General features: G+C 42.8%; 1 protein-coding gene across 5 annotated transcripts; it reads left to right on the top strand.

The window, feature by feature from the left end:
* The first annotated feature begins 391 nt into the window (after positions 1-391).
* CD79A (CD79a molecule) lies at positions 392-20,738 on the top strand. Of its 5 annotated transcripts, none has more exons than XM_087940130.1 (6): positions 392-575; positions 1,539-1,671; positions 13,762-14,247; positions 18,067-18,185; positions 19,747-19,815; positions 20,196-20,738. In XM_087940130.1, the coding sequence occupies exons 2-6, from the start codon at positions 1,644-1,646 to the stop codon at positions 20,316-20,318; spliced, it is 825 nt and encodes a 274-aa protein (XP_087796256.1). In that variant the 5' UTR covers positions 392-575; positions 1,539-1,643; the 3' UTR covers positions 20,319-20,738. The 5 variants fall into 5 exon arrangements, with proteins under 5 accessions (XP_087796256.1, XP_087796255.1, XP_087796253.1 ...); XM_087940127.1 differs by having other exon boundaries at positions 448-575; positions 1,539-1,612; XM_087940129.1 differs by lacking the exon at positions 1,539-1,671 and having other exon boundaries at positions 428-575.
* Positions 20,739-21,385: the final 647 nt, after the last annotated feature.

Consider the following 21,385-nt stretch of genomic DNA (forward strand, 5'->3'; position numbering starts at 1 on the left):
GTGCTTATGGCTAAATCAAAGTAACTCTGGCACATTTGGATTGCGTATTTCCTGATACACTTTGAATTGAAGTTGAGAGGAAAACTTTAATTCCTCAGAAGGTCTGTAATAATAGGCGGAATTCACTGACTTTAGAAGGAATCCCGAGAGCCCGTTTGGTAGTGGTTCGGGCACCAAGCTAGAAAGCAAGAGACCGCGAGTTCAAGGCCTGCCTTCGCCATGAAAATCAGCCGGATGACTTTGGGCCAATCCCCAGGAGAACTACCTATATTTTGCCAATAAAGCAAACATTCATCCCTCTCTCTCTCTTATCTGGGTGCAGGTGGCCTACAGGGGGAAAATTTCTACCTGGAGGCTGTTCCTCAGTGCCAGGTGGGCGTGCTGCCACCCTATCTTTGAATAAACAAATATCGGCCTGATGACCTTTATGGTTCTTGTCGCGTATCTTTGTTCCTGCCAGACATTTGACTTCCCTCCAAGAGAGCGGCGATAAAGCCACGTTCCCAGACCTTCAGCCTGCCCTTGGATGATGTGGGAAGGAGAAGGAAAGCGAGTAAGAAGGAAAGCAGGAACAGGTAATCCTTGACTTTACAACCAGGAGTCCCCACGTGGCCTGTTTGGGATGCAGAGAAGTGGAGGGCCTGCATGAAGGCTCGGGGAGGGTGAAAAAGTTCGGGAAGGCCAGAAATGGGGCTGTTTCCGGCTTCCTAACAGCTTCCGGAGCCCAGGGAGGCCATTTTCGCCTTCCTGGAGGTCCGGGGAGAGCAGAAAAGCCCCCCCCCCGCCGTGGTGCAGGAGGCCAATTAGGCCACGCCCACCCAGCAGAGAACCCATTGCTGACATTTTTGGAAGCCCACCCCTCTGCTTACACCAGTTCACTTAGTGAGCGAAGTTACAACGGCACTGAAAAAAAGGGACTTAGGACCGTTTTCACACTTTAAGACCGTTGCAGCATCCATCCCCAGGGTCGCGTGATCAACATTCAGACACTTGGCAAGGCCTCCTGTTTATGACTCCTTTCGTGACCTTCTGGTCAAGCAAAAAGTCAAGGGAGGAAGCCCAGATTCACTATCACAACTGTGTTACTAACGTAGGAAGAGTTATCCTTCTGGGTTCAGTTCCAGGTACATGAAGGCTGTTTGGAAAGTTGGTTTAACGGTGGACAGGACCACATGCCTTGGAGCTCTTGGGCGAAGAAAAAGGGGAGGGGGATGCTGGGAGTCCCTGGGTTTTATACCCTCTCTGGGTTTTTGAACTTCCGGGGGCACAGGAAGAGTATCCTGATTGGTTGCTGTCAGAGGTCAAAGCTGGCTTTGTAGGTTGTCTGGGTGCTAAGTTTGGTTGAATCTCGCTGGGTGATGCAATGAAGGGCAATTGAATGGCTCTGCCTGTAGGAGGTAGGTCTTCGTTATGTAAAATAGGCTGGCCCAGGCTTTAATGGCTCATTAACAAAGGTGTGGGGTGAGTTTCTACCTCCCTTTTAAAGGGAAGTATTCTGCCCTTTTAATATTCCCTAAAATATTTCATTTTTTTTCTAGGAGAGGGATGGATTTTAACTTCCTACACAAATCTAACAGCTGCGGAGATTCCCTCAAGGACCGTGGCAAGGAAGGTTGTAAAACGGAGCAGAATGCACTTAAGCCATGTCTCGCTTAGCAACAGAAATGTTGGGTAAATCCAGGACGCTCTGTAATTGAACAGCAATGTTGCTAAAGCCTTCTTCCTCCTGCGGTGGAGATGAATTAAGGTTGAGAGGTTAAGAGCATGCAGAAGTAGCAGAAAACATAGACTGCTGCAGCAAAAAGAAGAAAAAAAAAGAGGTTTTGCCAGGGCTTGGTTCCACATTTATAAGCAAATGAGGTTTTTTTGCAGAATATACTTTAAATATAGTACTGTAGGTAGTAGTAGCAATAGTGACCTCTGCTGGTGAAATATAGACATGGACTTTCCAAAATTATTTGTGCTTGACTGGACAGAACTCTTGAACTTTGATTTCCAAGGAAACATATTTTAACAGAAGAGGGAGGGGCCCTAAAAGGCAAGAGAAAGAGGGGGAGGGAGAGAGAGAAAGAGAGAGAGGGAAAGGGAGGGGGAGGGAGGGAGAGAGAGAGAAGGAGGGAGGGGGAGAAAGAAAAAGACAGAGTGGGAGAGAGACAGAGAAAGAGGGAGGGAGGGATAGAGAGAAAGAGAGAGACGGGGAGGGAGAGAGAGGGAGAGAGACAAAGAGGGAGAGAGTGGGAGAGAGGAAGAGGGAGCGTGAGAGAGACAGTGGGGAGAGAGAAAGAGGGAGGGAGGGATAGAGAGAAAGAGACAGGGGAGGGGAGGAGAGAGGAGGGGAGGGAGGAGAGAGAGAGAGAAAAGGGGGAGAGGGGAGAGACGAAGAGACAGAGGGAGGAGAGAGAGAGAGAGAGAAAGAGGGAGGGAGGGGGAGAGAGAGAAAAGACAGAGTGGGAGAGAGACAGAGAAAGAGGGGGAGGGATAGAGAGAAAGAGAGAGAGACGGGAGGGAGAGAGAGGGAGAGAGACAAAGAGGGAGAGAGTGGGGAGAGGAAGAGGGAGCGTGAGAGAGACAGTGGGGGAGAGAGAAAGAGGGAGGGAGGGAGAGAGAGAGAGACAGGGGAGGGAGGGAGAGAGAGGGAGGGAGAGAGACAAAGAGGGAGAGAGAGAGGAAAAGAGGGAGAGAGGAAGAGACAGGAGAGAGACAGTGGGGAGAGAGAAAGAGGAGGGGGATAGAGAGAAAGAGATGGGGAGAGAGGAAAGAGAGAGGGAGAGAGAGGGGAGAGAGAAAGAGACAGAGTGAGAGAGACAGTGGGGGAGAGAGAGGAGAGGGAGGGAGGGAGAGAGAAAGGGGGAGGGAGAGAGGTAGGGAGGGAGAGGGAGACAGAGAGAAAAAAGAGGGAGAGAGGGGGAGAGAGAAAGAGACAGAGTGAGAGAGACAGTGGGGGAGAGAGAGAGGGAGGGAGAGAGAGACCCATGGGAAGCAACTCCAGCTATCTCAATCAAAAGCTGCATTCAAAACTCAGGTTAAAGTTTGGTGTAACCTATTTTACACCATCCTTCGAGGTTCCCCAACCTCCTGATGGAGATACTCTATACCTGGGCTTCTTGACTTTGGCAACTTTAAGATATGTGGACTTCAACTCCCAGAATTCTCCAGCCAGCCTGTTGCAGGGGGCTGGGAGATTTTGGGATTTGAAGTCCACACGTCTTAAAGTTGCCAAGGTTAAGAAACACTGCTTGCCTTCAGAAGTTGCGGGAGCTCCAACACTGGAAGTTTTAAAGAAGAGAGATTGGACAACCATTTGTCTGAAATGATGTAGGGTTTCCTGCTTGAACGGGGTTGGACTAGAAGACCTCCAAGGTCCCTTCCAACTCTGTTATTTTGCTCTATCTACTTGGGTTGGGAGTATCGTTCCCAGAATTCCCAGCATGCTGACCAAGGATTCTGGGAGACGAGTCTCAACATTTTGGATTTAGAACTGCATTTCATTCTCTAGTACTTTTTGGATTTTTAGCAGATTTAAGAGGGCTGGAATTCTGGGAGTCAAAGTCCACCCATCTTCAAACTACCAAGTGTGAAAAAAAACATTGCTTGTTCTAGTCTAACCAATATCAATTGTGGGATGCTAGTGAAGTGAAAACCCCGGCTCCCTCTTGGCACACTCCATTGGGAAATCAGTGAGATATTGGAGGAAGGACCAGCCGGAGCCATCTTCGGCCATGTCTGTTTGGCAGGTCAATGTCTTTTGCCAGCTTTTGTGCCATGACGTCCTTCTGATAACTCCGATTTCTTCTTCTTCTTCTTCTTCTTCTTCTTCTTCTTCTTCTTCTTCTTCTTCTTCTTCTTCTTCTTCTTCTTCTTCTTCTTCTTCTTCTTCTTCTTCTTCTTCTTCTTCTTCTTCTTCTTCCATATCCACCATTGGACATTGGCGATCATGTTGATGATCCTATTTTGATCAACAGCTACACAAAAAAGTGCTGCTGAGTTTTGTCCAAAACCAGCCCCTTCGATTTTAAAGCCACAATATTCTTCTGCTGTCTGGACCTCATTTGCCTTCCATCTTTCCCTGGAGGATTATGTGGAGGATGGCCTATTTTTCTGGGCATCGCATCCTGTGTCCAATATATTCTAACTTCCGCTTTTTTTATGATTTTGATGATTTCCCTTGGTTTCCCTAGGCGGCTGATCCCTTCCTTGTTTCTGATTTTGTCAATCCAACTTATATGGAACAGCTGCCTGTATTTCAAATGCGTAATTTTGTCTTAAGGTAAAGGAAAAGGTTCCCCTCGCACATCCGTGCTAGTCGTTTCCAGCTCTAGAGGGCGCTGGTGCTCATCTCCGTTACAAAGCCAAAGAGCCAGCGCTGTCCAAAGACGTCTCCGTGGTCATGTGGCCAGCATGACTAAACGCCTTCAAAGGCACACGGTGGTCCCTATTTTTCTACTTGCATTTTTACATGCTTTTGAACTGCTAGGTTGGCAGAAGCTGGGACAAGTGACAGGAGCTCACTCTGTTATGCGGCGCTAGGGATTCGAACCACCGAACTGCCAACCTTCCTGATTGACAAGCTCAGCGTCCTAGCCACTGAGCCTCCGCGTCCCTAACTAAGTTTTGTCTTAGTATCTGATAATTCCGGTTTTGTCTGAGTACTTGTGAACCAGATCCTTGTTCTTCTACCTGCTAAGCCCAATCATGGTTTTTGGTTTAGTAGGCACGAACCAAATCCTCGTTTCAAGTTGCAAGAGTCCTCTTCTGTGACTGGTTTAACTCGGGAAGGATCAGGGTAGAGTTTGATCCTTTGCGCATATGTTTGCTAATTCTGCCCCTTCCTGACCTTACATGCAAAACAGCAGGTCTTACGGTAATTCCTGCTCAATTTGGCTGGTTTGGAGTGGGAGGAGGCTCATTTGATATGGTTGGTTAAATGATCCAGTTTTCTAGCTTGAACAGAGTTTGCATTATTTTAATCAGCGATGTAGACCTTTGCTGTAGAGCTCGCGTAAAGGAAATGTATGACTTGCTAGAAAAGAAATGGAAAAAAAAAAGGAACATCGTCCTGCCACTTCAAATACGCATGAACAGCTTAGCCAATCCTGCAAACTGTGCCAGGCTATTTTTTTTTTAAAAAAAAGCAATCTGTAAGAGCATCTTAAAATGGGATTTTCTGCAAAGAGAGATTGGAAATAAATTAAAACAAGCAGAACCTTGATTAATTGGTTTTTAAATGGTTAGCGTTGCTTTACCGATGCATCTCCTCAATTCAATAGAAAGACTTCATTCAAATGACCTCTTAATGATTTAGAGAATAAATTAATTTTCGGTGATCTGATTAAGACTTAATCAGATCACTGAAAATTAATTTATTCTCTAAATTCACATAACATTTGGGTTAGATTGGTAGCATGAAACCCCACCCAAAACCCTAAGGAAATTTAAAATTAATCGAGTTCATTGTACAAACAACACGCTCTGCAGTAAAGTATGTTGTGTAAAGTAACATAGCCCCATATTCCCCTTTTCCCTGTTTTTGATATCTCTATTTTGTTCCTATTTTGCTATTAGGAAAATGTCCTTAAACAATACTAGAATAATTATTTTGGCTACAATCAGAATAGCATTGGTTATATGATTGTATGTCAAAAAGATGTTGTTGATAACATTATTGTTTCTAAGTAGAACAAAGTACACAAATTTATACAGCAGCCAAACTGATACACAGTGACTCCAGGCAGCTTACGACATTAAAAATCCACAACATAAACTCCACACTAACACCACCATCTATGGCATCAGAAATACAATCAGAAGCTGGGAAGATCGCAAATGATGATCACATGACCCTGGGATGCTTCAACCATCATAAATCCAGGCTGGTTACCTGAATTTTGATCATGTGGCCTTGGGAATGCTGCAATGGTCATAAGTGCAAGGACTTTTTTCAGTGATGTGGTAACTTCAAACAATCACAAAACGAATAGTTGTAGATTGACATCTACCTGTATGTTCACATCTGGCAGGCTGGTAACAGCTGGCAGAGAACTTTGTAAATAGACATTCTTGCTTTTAGCTGTGAAATGTCCTAAGGACAAACTTCTGTCTGTCCTGTCGTGCCCCAGTTGGAGTCTGAATCAGAGGAGGAAGACGAACAGCTGACAGGGAGCGGGAGTGAGGCTCCGTTGGCTGTGGAAGAAACTGGGGAAGGGCAAAGGCCGACTGGGCAGAGCAGGGGAGAGGTAGAGCAAGGGAGAGGGAGTTCAGAGGAAGACCCAGGCCCACCCCCTCTTCATCCTTGGGCACACAGGGAGGAATGGAGAAGAGAGCAACGTGGATTGTGTGGCTTATGGGGGAGGAAAGGGCCCTGATTCCCTTCATTAGGGACACCTGAGAAGAGGGATGCAAGCTGAGAGCGGCATCTGCTGGGAAACAAACGTGAGTTTTTCTTGTGTTCAATTTGGTTATCTGCCTTACTGGCATCCTCCCAACTGGGTTGAATTACCACCGTTCCTTCACATCCGAAATTCCTTCTCCTGCCCTGCCGGACTAATAACCTCATCTTGCTTTGATTGGACTTTTAAGTTACAGTTTTTGTTGACCACGTTTTGGACTTGATTCCCTGCAGCCAAAGGCTGTTCCTGGGAGAGTTTTTCTCCAGCCCAGAAGGTAACCAGGACATTGGGGGCAAAGTTGGAGCTAATAAAGGGACTCCTACTGATTATCTGACTGGGTTGCCTTTGTGCCACGCCCCTCTGGGTCATCACATGTTCCGTCTGCAGAAGCCGAAGACAGTCAACCTGACCTCAAATTGAAGCTTCAGTGCATCAGAAACAAAAACCAAAAACAGGCCAACTTCTCTGGGTGGAGCAAGGGAGCACCCAGGCGCATCGCCTGAAATCTACTTGAAACAGGAAAAGGAAAAAAAAATGCACAACTAAAACAAGCGTGAAGTCCAACAGTGACTGCAGCATAGATGCTGTGGACAATCATCTCTCTAGGATAGTTTAACAGGATGGAAGTTGGCCGACAGCATCTGTGGTCTCTGCTTCTCCTGGCAGCCCTTTCAGGTAAGCCTGAGCGGCTGTAACTTAAGGACTGGTGGCTGTGAAAACATGGGTAGCAAAGTCTAAGGAGTTAAAACCCTTTCTTCCTGATTTCCAGGGACAGCGGCTTGTTTTGTATTCACTTGTCTTTAAAGGCCGAGGAGCCATGGGGATGGTGGTAAACAGGTTGAGCAACTATGCTCTAGGTCAGGGGGTCTCCAACCTTGGCAACTTTAAGGCTTGTGGACTTCAACTCCCAGAATTCCTTCCTACAGAACGGGGGTCTCCAACCTTGGCAAAGCAGGCTGAGGAATTCTGGAAGTTGAAGTCCCCAAGCCTTCAAGTTGCCAAGGTTGGAGACCCTGGACCTAGAGCATAGATAGAGTTGCAGTTGCCCAACCTGTTTACCACCATCCCTATGGCTCTAGATCAGGGGTGTCAAACTCAATTTTATTAAGGGACACTTCAGGGTTGTGTTTGACCCCAGGAGAGCCAGGATAGACATGACCAGGGTGGGCACTGCCAGCTTGATATCACTCATGTCGGGGGTGCCCAAGCGCTCTGCCAACGAAAACAGGCTCCCGAGCTCCGTTTTCAGCTGCTACCGCCTCCTGCCAACCCTCCACCAGCGAAAACAGAGCTCCGTTTTGGCTGACAGAAGCACCGCGGGCCGGTCCTTTGTTTTTTTGCAGGGTGACCCCGTAGGCCAGATCTAAATGCCCTGTGGACTGGATCTGGCCCCTGGGCCTTGAGTTTGACCGCCCTGCTCTAGGTTCAAAGAGGAAACCCAGAAGTTCATCGGTTTTATAAATGGGAGAAGCTTGGGAGGGGGTGGGGTAGGCTGTTGTGACCTTGATTCCCGATGGTGACATGGATGAGTCTCTGCGGTTTTCTTGGATACCTTTTCGGAAGTGGGTTGGCCGTTATTTCCTTCTTGAGAAAAGAGAGATTAGCCGAAAGACTCCCAAGCCTAACTAAGACAGGATTAGAAATCAGGTTTTCCATGCGCCAGCGTTTTCTCTTTCTTTTTTTTAGAAAAAACTTTATTAATCGGGTTTTCCATGCGCCAGTGTTTTCACCCCTGCCTTTTCTTGATGGTTGGCTACGAAGTGTGAATCTGGAACAGGCATTCCAAGAAGATTCAGGACAGGCCAATTTTAACTGGCAGGGCTGCAAGCCTTGTTCTGATAGTGAATGAAAGAGAAAAAGTTGGAAGGGGAAAAAAAAAAGGACATTTCCTATAATTAGCAGAATAACAGAGTTGGAAGGCACCTTGGAGGTCTTCTAGTCCCACCCACCCACCCCCGCTCAAGCAGGAGACCCTATACAATTCCAGACAAATAGTTGACAATCTCTTCTTTAAAAACTTCAGTATTGGAGCATCCACAACTTCTGGAGGTGAACTCGCTGTTAGGAAATTTCTCCTTAGTTCTGGATTGATTCTCTCCTTGGTTAGTTTCCATCCGTTGCTTCTTGTCCTGCCTTCTGGTGCTTTGGAGAATAGCTTGACTCCCTCTTCTTTGTGGCAGCCCCTTAGATATTGGAAGACTGCTATCATGTCACTTCTAGTCCTTCTTTTCATTAAACTAGACATACCCAGTTCCTGCAACCCTTCTTCATATGTTTTAGCCTCCAGCCCCCTGATCCTCTTTGTTGTTTTTCTGTGCTGTTTCAACATCTTTTTATGATACGGTGACCAAAACTGGACGCAGCATTCTAAGCGTGGTCTTACTAAGGCTTTATAAAGAGGTGCTATCCCTCTGTTGATGCACAAATTGTTTTTTTTGGAAACAATCTGTGGTATGTAAATAGTGCGAGACTGAATCTTTTGTATCTCTAATGTTTCTCAACTTTGCCAGCTTTCAGATGTGTGAATTTCAACTCTCAAAATGCCCCGGTCAGCCTGAGGGAACCATATATATGCCTATATAAAATAAATCTTTTTTTTTAAAAAATAAAAATTTTATTTGGGTTTTCACAAAACTATATAAAATAAATCTTAAAGAATAGGTGTCTGTACCCATATAAATGGATAGAGCAGAAGTCCCCAAACTTGGCAACTTTAAGACTTGTGGACTTCAACTCCCAGAATTCTCCAGCCATCTTTGAAATCCACAAGTCTTGAAATCCACAAGTCTTAAAGTTGCCAAGTTTGGAGACCCGCCTGGGATAGAGAATTGTATCCTTAGTAGGTAAGAATAGAAGTTAAAATTAATACAACATAATAAAATGGATACTGTAAAATATCTACTGAATATATACAATACACGCCTGGTTTGAAACAAATCATACTGAACAGGGTAAAAACAAAATAGAGTTCAACTAGCAATCATTGTTTGTTGAGCCAGGTTTTGGGGTAGCTTTCCTATGTCTTCTTTTTATATTGCACAACTATTGCTTAGATAAGAGTCTTGAATAGTGTCCTGAAATCAACCAGGAACATCAAGAAAATGCATAATGAATTGTTATTTGCACATACTTAATTACAGTGCCATCAATAAATTAGCAAATGAATTAGAGTTACTTCTTATCAAAATAAGCCATGGTTTGCTCTAACCTCCGCACACAATGCTAAGTCAAAAACAAACAAACATACTGTGGCTTAATACAATGTGAACACTTTTTCTTTTTTTATTCACGCTTTTATGTGTATTATTTTAAGAATACGCAGGATCCTCAATGCAATCCCCATTGAAGAAATCATTCACTGTTCACCCTTCAATATCACAAGTACATTTCCTTAGGGTTCACTTATTTGGCCTCATGATCACACTGAATCTGATTGAGTAGATTTTGGACTCAATGTCAGATAAGCGAAGTATCTGTGCAAATTTAGGACTGTTTGATTAAAACTTTGGAAAAGGAAATTGATGTCTATATTGATCCAAAGTATATATTTATTGAATACATCACTGAGTTTAAAAGGGTGTTTACTGCATCCTGAATAAGTATGTTTAATCTTATAGCCCAGCCTTCAGTCATTCAATTGGGTTAATGAAAACTACTTTCAGACATTTCCATAATCTCTTTTCTTAAGACTTTCTCTAAAACAGTCTTCAGCTACTTTAAGATGTGTGGACTTCAAATCCCAGAATTCTCCAGCTGGCTGGGGAATTTTGGGAATTGAAGTCCACACATCTTGAAGCTATTGAAGTTGAAAGACACTGCTCTAAAGCAATAGAGCCAGTTTGGTATAGTGGATAAGATACTAATCTAGAAACCAGGAATCAGTGAGTTCTAGTTCAACCTTAGGTAGGAAACCTGGCTGGATGTCTTTGGATCAATTTCCAGGAGATGGTGAATTCTAGTCCTGCCTTAGGCATGAAAGTTGATTGAGTGACTTTGGGTCAATCACTCTCTTTCAACTGCAACCAGGTTTGTTGTGGTGGGAAAAATAGGAGGAGGAAGGAGGATTGAGTAAGTTTGCTACCATTAATTACTTATCGAGTAATAAAGGCAGGATAAAAATATAATTAATTAATTTTCACTAAAGCCCTGTCAGTCCCACCCCAAGATAGGCCAACTCTGGCAAAGATGACTACATGAACCATTAGGACTCTATTGCCAGAGGGTGTGATAATTTTTTTTGAAAGCCTGCAGAGATGCTCTCTCTTTCCTATCTTATAGTAAAGAAAATCAAGCCAGAACAATCTTGACTTTCTTCCTCACCCTCTCCTGTCTATCCAGGCAAAGCTCCGTTTCTGTATAACGGTTGCTGAATCCCTTTTTCGGGGCCATCTCTGTACTTCTCTATAGTCCTAACTTTTTAGATATCGATGGAGATTCTCAGTCATTCAGGTCACGGTTGTCCCCAAAAGGTGTTTTTTTTTTTTTTTTCAAAAAGTAACTGGACTTTCTTGGTTTTTCCTTGAAGGTGTTTCGCTTCTCATCCAAGAAGCTTCTGAAAAAAGCACTTTTGGGACAAACTTTTTAGAGATTATAGTTCCTCGGAAAACTTCTCAGATCTGGTTCCAGCTAACTCTGCAAGACTTTCTGTCTACCTGCAAGGGTGGGCCATAAACTTTCCGCCTTATAAAAAGTGGTCTTCTGTTTCCTGTCAACAGAGGCAGGAAAAGGGAACTAAAACCACCACCAGCCCCTGGGGGATGTGACCAGGGGCGCCATTCAGTCATGGAGATGTGGTTCAGCGGCTTTACCAGCAGGGAAGGCGCTTTGGGGAGGGTTTGTTATTGGAAAGATTGCAAGATATATTGGGAAATATGACCTTTCTCCCCCACACCCCCTTCAATTTTGATTATCTGTTATCTGAAATGGATGGGACCTTGGAGGTCTTCTCGTCCAATCTCCTGCTCAAGCAGCAGTTCCCACACCATTTCAGACCAGTGACTGTCCAGTCTCTTCTTAAAAACCTCCAGGGATGAATTCACCCACAACCTCTGAACTCAAGCGGTTCCACTGGTTAATTGTCCTCACTGTTAAGTTTCTCCTTAATTTCAGGTTGCGTCTCTCCTGGATTAGTTTCCTCCCATTGCTTCTTGTCCTGCCTTCAGGTACTTTGGAGAATAGATTGACCCCTTCCTCTTCTTTGTGGCAGCCCCTCAAATACTGAAATACTGCTATCATGTCACCCCCCTAGTCCTTCTTTTCTCTAGACTCATGTCCAGTACCTGCAACCGTCCTTCATATGTTTTGGTCTCCAAGCCTTTAATCATCTTTGTTGCTCTTCTCTGCACTTTTTCTAAAGTCTCATCGTCATTTTTGTAATGTGATGACCAAAACTGGATACAGTATTCCAGGTGTGGTCTTACTAAGGATTTATAAAGCGGTACTACTGGAAATACGTCACATGGTTTTGATTCTATGCCTCTGTTTATATAAACTTTGTACACCTTAGTTCTGCTTTACCGTATTGGGTAAAACACAGCCAACTCTATTTGATTCGAGAAACTAGGGCTAAGTATGTGAGAAATCCGCCAATTTTTGTAACTAATCGTTCTTTAATACATGAAACTGCATACAGTATATAGTTAAGTTAGAATTAGTTCATCCAACATTCACTCTCCCAGAAACAAAATGATATGTTGCAGGATCCAGTTTGGGCCAATCACTGAGAGATGTTCCAGCATGAATTTGAAAGCTTGGAAGACGAAACTTCTGGTTCCGAGCCAGACTGGATCCTGCAATATTATCCTGGGACACATATATTTGCCTTCATTTGTGAAAGTAATATGTTCTCGTGTATGTTCAAACCATCCTTCTAGGCAGGGATTGTTCTGACCTAGGCTTGACAAACTCATGAAGCAGACACATAAGTAAGAAGAGTCCCTTTATTAGCTCCAACTTGGCTCCCAATGTTCAGGTTACGTTTGGCTGGAGAAAAAAACTCTCCCAAGAACAGTCTATAAGTGGAGGAAATTCAGTCCGAAAACAAAGTACATACAAACTGTAACTAAAAATCCAAACAAACCAAGCTGCGGTAATTAACTTGACAGGGCAGGAGAAGGAATTGCAGACTTGAAAGGCCAGCAAAACACACACAGTTGGGAAGACGCCAGGAACCCAGATAAGCCTTGACAATACCAGATAACTCACGATTTGCTTTCAAAAATTTGCTGTGGGCAACCTCCCTTTTTAAACAATGTGTTCCCAGCTGCAGCTAATGAAGGGAATCAGGGCCATTTCCTTCCCCGTAAGCCATGCAACTCACGTTCCTCTCTTCTCCGTTCCTCCCTGAATGCCCTAGGATGAAGAGGGGATGGGCCTGGGTCTTCCTCCAAATTCCCTCTCCCTCGCTCTACCTCTCCCCTGCTCTGCCCAGTCGGCCTTTGCCCTTCCCCAGTTTCTTCCACAGCCAATGGAGCCACACTCCCACTCCCTGTCAGCTGCTCGGCCTCCCCCTCAGAATCAGTTCCAACAGGGGCATGACACAGACCCCTCATCCGACAAAACCTCTTTTTATTAGGCTAATGTGAATTCCTATTATTCGCATCCAGCAAAGTCCCGGCAAACAAGTCTTTCAACAGTCTTTACAACCCTTATCAGGCTTGGAGAGTTGCCAGGCTGATAGCTTCCAAGCGCAACTGCTGCGCCCGAAAATACTTGGCAAGGAGTCATGAACAAATCTTCACCCTAATTAAATGAACTAATTGCCTCCTGCAAACACCACTCCCCTTTTGCTCCTCTTTATTCCCTATGGGAGGAGCCATTCACCATTCATCTGTGCCTTTATTCCCGAGTCGACCCTTGTTCCTTCTCCTGGCAGCTCTGTGCAAGTGCACATTGGGAACAGGCTGCAGCTATTCTTCTGCCCTACTGATCTCCAACTCAGAAGGCAGCTGTCGGACAGCCCTGGCCCTATCTCTGCCTACGACGCAGAGCACTTCTCCAGACTCCAGGACTGGCCCACGTTCCTCCCAACCTCCTCACTGTCCGAGTCTGCCTCCAGCTCTGTTGGCCGTTGGCAGGCCACAACAGGGATAATGTAAATAGAGAATCTGTTTTGTACACCAATATTTTTATGTAATCAGGACTGAGGCTCCTGTGGAACCAGAAACCTGTCTAGAGGGCCCATTGTTGGCATTTTTTAAATTCTATTTTCCCTTATAGTTTGTATGTTGGGATCTTAGGATATTGATTACAATGTTTTTTATATTTATAATAGCTGTTTTCATATCTTCTCTTTTATCCATGCTCAGAGTCACCTTTGATGAGATGGGCGGCTAGATAAATTTGGTTAACTTTTCCTTCCTCCTTCTATTTGCAGGTTATATTTGTGACAACCAAACTAATAATGATACCACTGAAATCATTCCGAAAACCGAGGAGATCAAGAGCACAGAACAAAACCCTGCAAAGCCCAAAGAATACATTTTAACAACCAAGGCTATGCCAACGGATCCAACCTGTCAGAATTCCCAGCCGGTGATGCAGCGTCATTCCCAGCTGCCCGTGGTGAAACCCGTAGATACTTCTCGAATCATTTTGGAAGGGAAATCTGCCACTCTGGAGTGTCATTTTGATGCCCTACCAGAAGCCGTGGTTTTCTGGAAAAAAACTTGCTCCCCAAATTGTAGCAGTAATTCTGACATCTCCAATACTGGAAACCACTTCATCTCTGAAAATGTCCATCAGGGCTGGTCAAAGCTCACCTTTCATTCAACCCAAAAGAACGACACTGGGATGTACTACTGCATTGTGGTTGTTTCCAGTGGTCATAGCCAATCGTGTGGAACATTTCTGTGGGTCAGGAGTGAGTATAAACCTTATACTGCTAAGGATTGAACGGTTAAATACTGGCTAAATACCCTTATACTATGTACAGCTTGCTACTAGTTGTTCCATTTTATTTTTATTTTCCTTCCACCTTTCTCAGTGTTATAGACTTTTTAAACCCTGTTTCCCCCAAAATGCAACCTACCCTGAAAGTAAGCCCTAGCTTGATTTTTACACGTGCACCCAATATAAGCCCTACACCCAAAATAAGCCCTAATTAACATCCCACTCACTCCAGAGTGGACGGGTAAAAATTAAGCTAGGGTGGAGATGGGAGGTTGGAGCTGCCCTACGACTTACCTTCAAACAGTGGTAGCCAGACCTCGCATACCCCGACACCTGCCTTGCCGGCCCATTTCTTCTGCAGCCAGCAAGGCTGGTAAGACTTTCCTGAAGGCCTCTGGAGCTGATAACAAAGCTCAGGATCGATCCAGAGCTCAGTTATGGGCTGCAGAGGCCTTCAGGAAAGCCTTGCCAGCTGCAGAAGTTCCAGAAGGCCTCTGACAGCGAAAAGGAGGCCAGAGATGATACGCACAAGTGAGGTTAGTCATGGATGACATCCCCCAAAAATAAGACCTGGTGCCTTTTTTTGGTTGCAAAAATATCAGACAGGGTCTTGTTTTCGAGAAAACATGGTAGAGAGCTAAGTTAGACCTCAACATAAAAAAAACAGGTTCAGGTTGGCCCTGTGTCCTCCCAACCTTTTGGAAACCAGGGACTGGTTCCATGGAGACAGGTTTTCCCGTGGACCAGAGGGGGCATGGTTTGGTGTGTTGCCTGCATCTTGTGGATGGGGCTACATTTCTGGCATTCAAACAGCAGTGCCGGTCCATGGACCAGGGGTTGGGGAAGACTGGGTTAGCCAGTGGTATTCAGGAAGTCCTGAGGACTGATTTAAATAACATTAGATTTAAATAACACCTTTCCTCCAAGAGCTCAAGGCAATTCCATCCTCCAGGTTATGAAGTGTACAGGGTGCTTATAGATTTAGTATTTTTATTCGGTATGTTTTTCAACTCTGTGAGACACATTGGCTTAAAAGAGATTGACTGGTTCAGAGTCACCTATTGAATTGTGAGTGAGGGTAGCATGCATGCTCTCTCTGTCTCTGTCTCTGTCTCTGTCTCTCTCTCTCTCTCTCTCTCTCTCTCTCACACACACACACACACACACACACACACACACACACAAAGAGTTACAGTATTTCAACTCTGGGATTATTTTAAAAGTCGTTGAATTAGTTGCAAAGACATCTTCCATTTATTCTATTTTTTGGAAACAGAAACAGAATAGTGGAAATATGTAGAAATAGTCTGTTGAAAGAATTGAAAGCATAGAGCTAAAATACAACTAATAAGCAAGTTAGTAATGGTTGATAAGGTCCAAAAGCGAATAGAAGATTTCATCTACTGAAACAAGAAATCCTGCAAGAAAAAAAGGGTTAGGAAAAGAAATCATATCATTCTCTGAAGGTGTATGAATGAAAAATTCTTCCCCTTATGCAAATTCTTGCAGTCTAAATACAGATTATTGTTAACTATTGTAGTGCTTTCTATTGTGGGCATGAAAGAAACACTGGATCAATGCTGATGACTTGCCAAGTAATTAAAATTAGCTAATAATATCTATGCTTCTGGTTTTCTTATCAAATTCCTCATCACTTGGCAGGAAAATGCTGAGGAATGCTGTCAATATAATTTACTTGGACTTCAGTAAGGCATTTGATAAAGTAGACCATGACCTATTACTAAATAAAGTAGAAAAATGTGGGTTAGACAACATCACCCCCAGATGGATTCATAACTGGCTGACCAACCGCACTCAACATGTAGTCCTCAATGCATTTACATGGAGGGAAGTCTGTTTTAGGTCCGGTACTCTTTAACATCTTCATCAATTACTTGGACAAGGGGATAGATGGGGAACTCATCAAATTTGTAGATGACACCAAGCTGGCAGGAATAGCCAACACTCCAGAAGATAGGCTTAAGATACAGAAGGATCTTGACACACTTGAACTATCTAACAAAATGAAATTCAAGGGTGAAAAAAGTCAGGTTCTACATTGAGGCAAGAAAAATCAAAGGCCCAGGTACAGTATATGTGGCACTTGGCTCAACAGTAGTAATTGTGAGAGGGATCTCGGAGTCCTGGTGGACAACCATTTAAATATGAGCCAAGAGTGTCCAGCAGCTGCCAAAAAAGCCAACATGGTTCTAGGCTGCATAAACAGAGGGATAGAATCAAGATCACATGAAGTGTTAATGCCACTTTATAAGGCCTCGGTAAGGCCACACTTGGAATCCTGCATCCAGTTTTGGTCGCCACGATGTAAAAAAAGATGTTGAGACTCTAGAAAGAGTGCAGAGAAGAGCCACAAAGAGGATTAGGGGGCTGGAGGCTAAAACATATGAAGAATGGTTGCAGGAATTGGGGATGTCTAGTTTAATGAGAAGAAAGACTGGGGTGACATAACAGCAGCGTTCCAATATCTCAGGGGCTGCCCCAAAGAAGAGGGAGTCAAGCTATTCTCCAAAGCACCTGAAGGCAGGACAAGAAGCAACAGGTGGCAACTCATCAAGGAGAGAAGCACCTTAGAACTAAGGAGACATTTCCTGACAGTTAGAACAATCGATCAGTGGAACTGCTTGCCTCCAGAAGTTGTAAATGTTCCAATACTGGAAGTTTTTAAAAAGATGTTGGATAACCATTTGTCTGAAGTGGTGTAGGGTTTCCTGCCTAAGCAGGGGGTTGGGCTAGAAGATCTCCAGGGTCCCTTCCAACTCTGTTATTCTATTCTAAAGTGTCTACAGGTCTCTAGAATTAATTTTTTTTACAGAAACATGTACTTGTGAAATAATAGTAGCTAATGTAATCAGTTCAGAGAATGGGAATTGGGGTGAGTTCTAGATATTAAAGGGTTCCTTTTTTATTGCATGCTCTTCCACAAAATTTAGATCCCAGCATAGCTGTGTTGTCCTTTTGTCCGGCCCGAAATTACACTAAGCCAGTCTTCTTTTTTTTAATATGCTCCTTCACAATACACTGTGAATTGGAACTTTCATTTCCTTTTTGAAAATGCTGTTTGTCTGTGATAGGATGCACCTCCAGCCCCCACATGTTAATTTGAAGTTTTGAAATGGTCAGGAAGTGTCTGTAAAAACCTGTTGGAGGAAGAGAGATCTGCATAGGATAAATCCAGACAGCTGGTTTGGCACAGAAGAACTCTATGGTTCCATGGACATTTGAGTTAGATAATGCTACCTGGTTGGGTTGGTTAGTTGGTTGGGAAATATATGAGACTTAAAAACATACTTCAGTGCATATAATCTTCTGCTCAATAAAATGGAGATTGTTCCAAGCAAATAACCCCCATAAGCTGGCTATGTTTAATTAACACGCTTTCACTGATTACTGAACTAACCCACGTTCTAGGTTTGTATGATAAAATAAACCCAACAGTTACTAAATGGCCAGTAATTGCATGAAATAAGTCACCCACCTAATGGATTAAACCAGGATTAAAACTAGCTAAGAATGATTTGCAAATCCAACTGTGGGATTTAAAATTGACCCGTGACGGTCTTTTTTTTCTCAATGTGTTTGCCAATTTGCAAAAATTGCTATTTGACAAAAGGACCCCTGAGAATTAATAAACGTATCTGTGATGTACAGCAAGATGAGTTGGCAGCGTAGATAATACTGAAATAGAGAATTCCAAGTGGGTGGTAAAATAGGAAGACCAGGAATGTTATGAGGCTTCCAAATCAATTGTCCATTTTTGGCTGTCTTCTAGGACCTCGCCCTGTCTCCTTCCTGAATATGAGTGAATCCATTAAAAACAAGATTATCACTGTGGAAGGATTCCTTCTGCTTATCTGTGCCATTGGTCCTAGCCTTTTTCTGCTGTTCAAGGTGAGCTGTTTTTTCCCTTCACATATCATTTCCATACGTGCATATATAGTATGACCCATTCTGAATCTGTTTGTGCATAGTTTCCAGTCACCAGATCTTGTTCTGCTTTTGATCACCATGTTAAAGAATGTCCTGCTTCCTCACAGAGGCATTAGCAGACAGTTTAGAGTAATGGAAAGATCAGCTGGTTTCAAAAGTATCATTAGGCGATTATTATTCTTGGAACTATAGTTTGAATTTTTTTTCAACTTTTTTTTCACAATATGGGCATTACATCAGAGCCAATTGGCAATAATCTAAGTAATAGTTCCTGTGACACAGATTATCACCTAAGCAAGTTGTTAGTTGTACACATTAGGAGGAATGTATAGCTGGTTTTTCAAAATAAAATTATATGGATGCCTGCTTTTAGTAGAATATTCCCAGTATTGCATATATCTATTTTTTTTTTCATTTAACGCAAAGCATCATATGTGAGTCTCAGACAGTTTTTTCATCAGGGGGATGAAAAATTAGGCCCAGACGCTTAGCATAAACAAACAAGCTGTATCCTTTGTTTTAAATCCATGACCTATTAACTGTCAAATATTTGTTACGTACCCATTTCTATGTGAAATTCAGTGGACCTACCTACAGTATGCTTAGAACAGCTCCACAATAGCATAAATCCTGCCTTTATAGTAAATATGGAATGAAATGAATTTTATAACAATTCTTCCAGTTTATATTCCAACATGAAGCTCTGCATCCAAGCTCTTCATTATATCCAACAGTTGAATTTACTCAGCTATGTGACAAGGCCTATTCAAACATCTGTTGCGGTTTACTATCTGCACACGAAAGTTTTTCCTGGTTGAATTCATTTACTTAAATTCTTTTATATACCTTCCTATCTTACCATGATTCTGGGCAGCTAACAAAGGTTCAAAAACAATATATCTATATAGGTATAAAATCCATAGGGCTGAAGAAGCCATACAGAACATGTGGGATCTATTGCTCTCCTGACCCCCATGCCTGGGCACAGCCTGGTCTTTGAGGCTTTCTGGAACATGAGCAGAATGTTTCAGAATTTAATCTAGGGCAGTATCTTTTTCTAGATGGGGGAAGCAAACTAAACTGCTAGATGACAATCCCTGGTTAAGTGGATTCAGAGCATGTACGTCAGTGGCGGGATTCAATATTTTTTTACTACCGGTTCTGTGGGTGTGGCTTGGTGGGCGTGGCAGGGGAAAAATCTCCAATCAGAGGCGGTATTTGTCGGTTCTCTGAACTACTCAAAATTTCTGCTACTGGTTCTCCAGAACCGGTCAGAACCTGCTGAATACCACCTCTGATGTACATCTAATAGACTGGATAAAAAACATGAAAGTAAGGCACTTAGTTTGCCCTTAAGCATCCTCTATTGACTATGTTTTTATTTGTGTATAGTACAATACATAAGAACAGTATTAAAACATTTAATACTAATTTCACCAAAGCTGAAGTTAAATAGAGAACTTAAAGCATAATATTAGTTGACTTTTTAGTGAATCCTAGCCTCTTCTTGTCTTATTTGCAGAAGAGATGGGAAAATGAGCGCCTCTTGCAGGCCAAGAAGAAAGCTGGTGAAGAGGAAAATCTGTATGAAGTAAGTCAATGGAATGATTTATTGGTATATTGCAGAAGCAAGGGAGATGAAACAATGGGATACGTAACAATGAAAACAGAGATTTCTGTTGGGAGACCTATTCTACTATCATCTACAGTACTCTAAACTATAGTGCAAGAATGCAGACAGCGTAGCTATGATGGTGCTTGAGAGGGAGGGGGCACAAGAGGGTTCCTGATATTCATCAGTGGAAGGCATTTTTCCAATTGGAAAGATATTAATTTCTACTTGGTGTTAACTTTTATTGTTGTGTGTATTTGCAGTCCATGCTCAGTAATCCAAAATCGCTTAGGATTTTAGCCTTAAGTTGCTCAGTACATAACTTTCAGAATAATGAACTCTTTGTCTTTTCCTTTTAGGGACTGAATCTGGATGATTGCTCAATGTATGAGGACATCTCCAGGGGTTTACAAGCTACCTACCAAGACATAGGCAATGTCAAAGTGATTGATTTACAGCTAGAGAAACCAGAGAAGCCATGAATTAAAAATGCCTCATTGTCATTTTCCTGTTCATTGGAAATGGTTATTTTAAAATTCTTTCTCGATATCTCTTGCTGAGAATGTGTACATATGTGATGGTGATTCTGTATTTTCCTATCCTTAGATAACAATAATTGTATAAATTTAATCTTGAGTAGAGAAGTAAGCTCTGCGTTGTCAAAAATTGGCTTGAATAGAATATCATAAATGAAATAAGCAACAACAAATCCTTTGATTTTCCAAACAAGAAAATACTCAGATTTTATGCTATTTTGTAATTCCGATTGCCATTATTTTAAAAAGAAGCATCTCTCTCATAAGCAATGGTTAAATATTACATATGGTGACATTTACAATCAATTAATTCCTTATGTTTGCTTTCAAACACTCAATTTGAGTAAAAAAAAGCACATCTGTAAACCATATTTGCATTCATTTCAAATTAACATTTTGAAACATTTGAACATTTAAAAATGATCTCATATTTGTAGAAAAGCCTTATTGTGGATGGTGCTAACTGGTAATGTGTATGTTCCCACTAAAGAAAGAAAAATGTCATCACATATCCAATATTTATGAGCCTCTGTGGTGCAGTGGTCAGAGTGCAGTACTGCAAGCTACTTCTGCGGCCAGCTGCCTACAATTTGGCAGTTCAGATCCCACCAGGCTCAAGGTTGACTCGGCCTTCCATCTTTCCGAGGTGGGTAAAATGAGGACCCAATTGTTGGGGGCAAGAGGCTGACTCTGTAAACCGCTTAGAGAGGGCTAGAAAGCACTGTAAAGCAGTGTATAAGTTTAAGTGCTATTGCTATTTGGAGTAGCTGCATATAGCATTTTTTAAATATAAACCTGGTGGAATAACATAAGTGTCTTGTTGCAGAAACATAAATGGATAACAATATTTGTGATGTTTATAGGAAGAAATAAGATATAAGACTAGGATGTTCAACAACAGTGCTCCCTGGTAGAACATTAATTCTTATGATATCTGCAAAAAGAAAAACAATTAAAAGGAAAAGGTGGAATGACGAAGACAAATAACCACTGCAATGTTTCTTCTCACTGTT

The sequence above is a fragment of the Pseudonaja textilis genome, chromosome 10 (genome assembly GCF_049901715.1).
Source record: "Pseudonaja textilis isolate UNSWEBS1 chromosome 10, rPseTex1.2, whole genome shotgun sequence".
Lineage (NCBI taxonomy): Eukaryota > Metazoa > Chordata > Lepidosauria > Squamata > Elapidae > Pseudonaja > Pseudonaja textilis.

Coding starts and splice junctions, on each gene's coding strand:
- CD79A (XM_087940127.1), top strand. CDS start 1,546: ATGGATTTTAACTTCCTACACAAATCTAACAGCTGCGGAGATTCCCTC. Junction 18,186..19,746: donor GCCTTTTTCTGCTGTTCAAG/GTGAGCTGTTTT, acceptor TCTTATTTGCAG/AAGAGATGGGAAAATGAGCG. Junction 19,816..20,195: donor AAGAGGAAAATCTGTATGAA/GTAAGTCAATGG, acceptor TTTTCCTTTTAG/GGACTGAATCTGGATGATTG.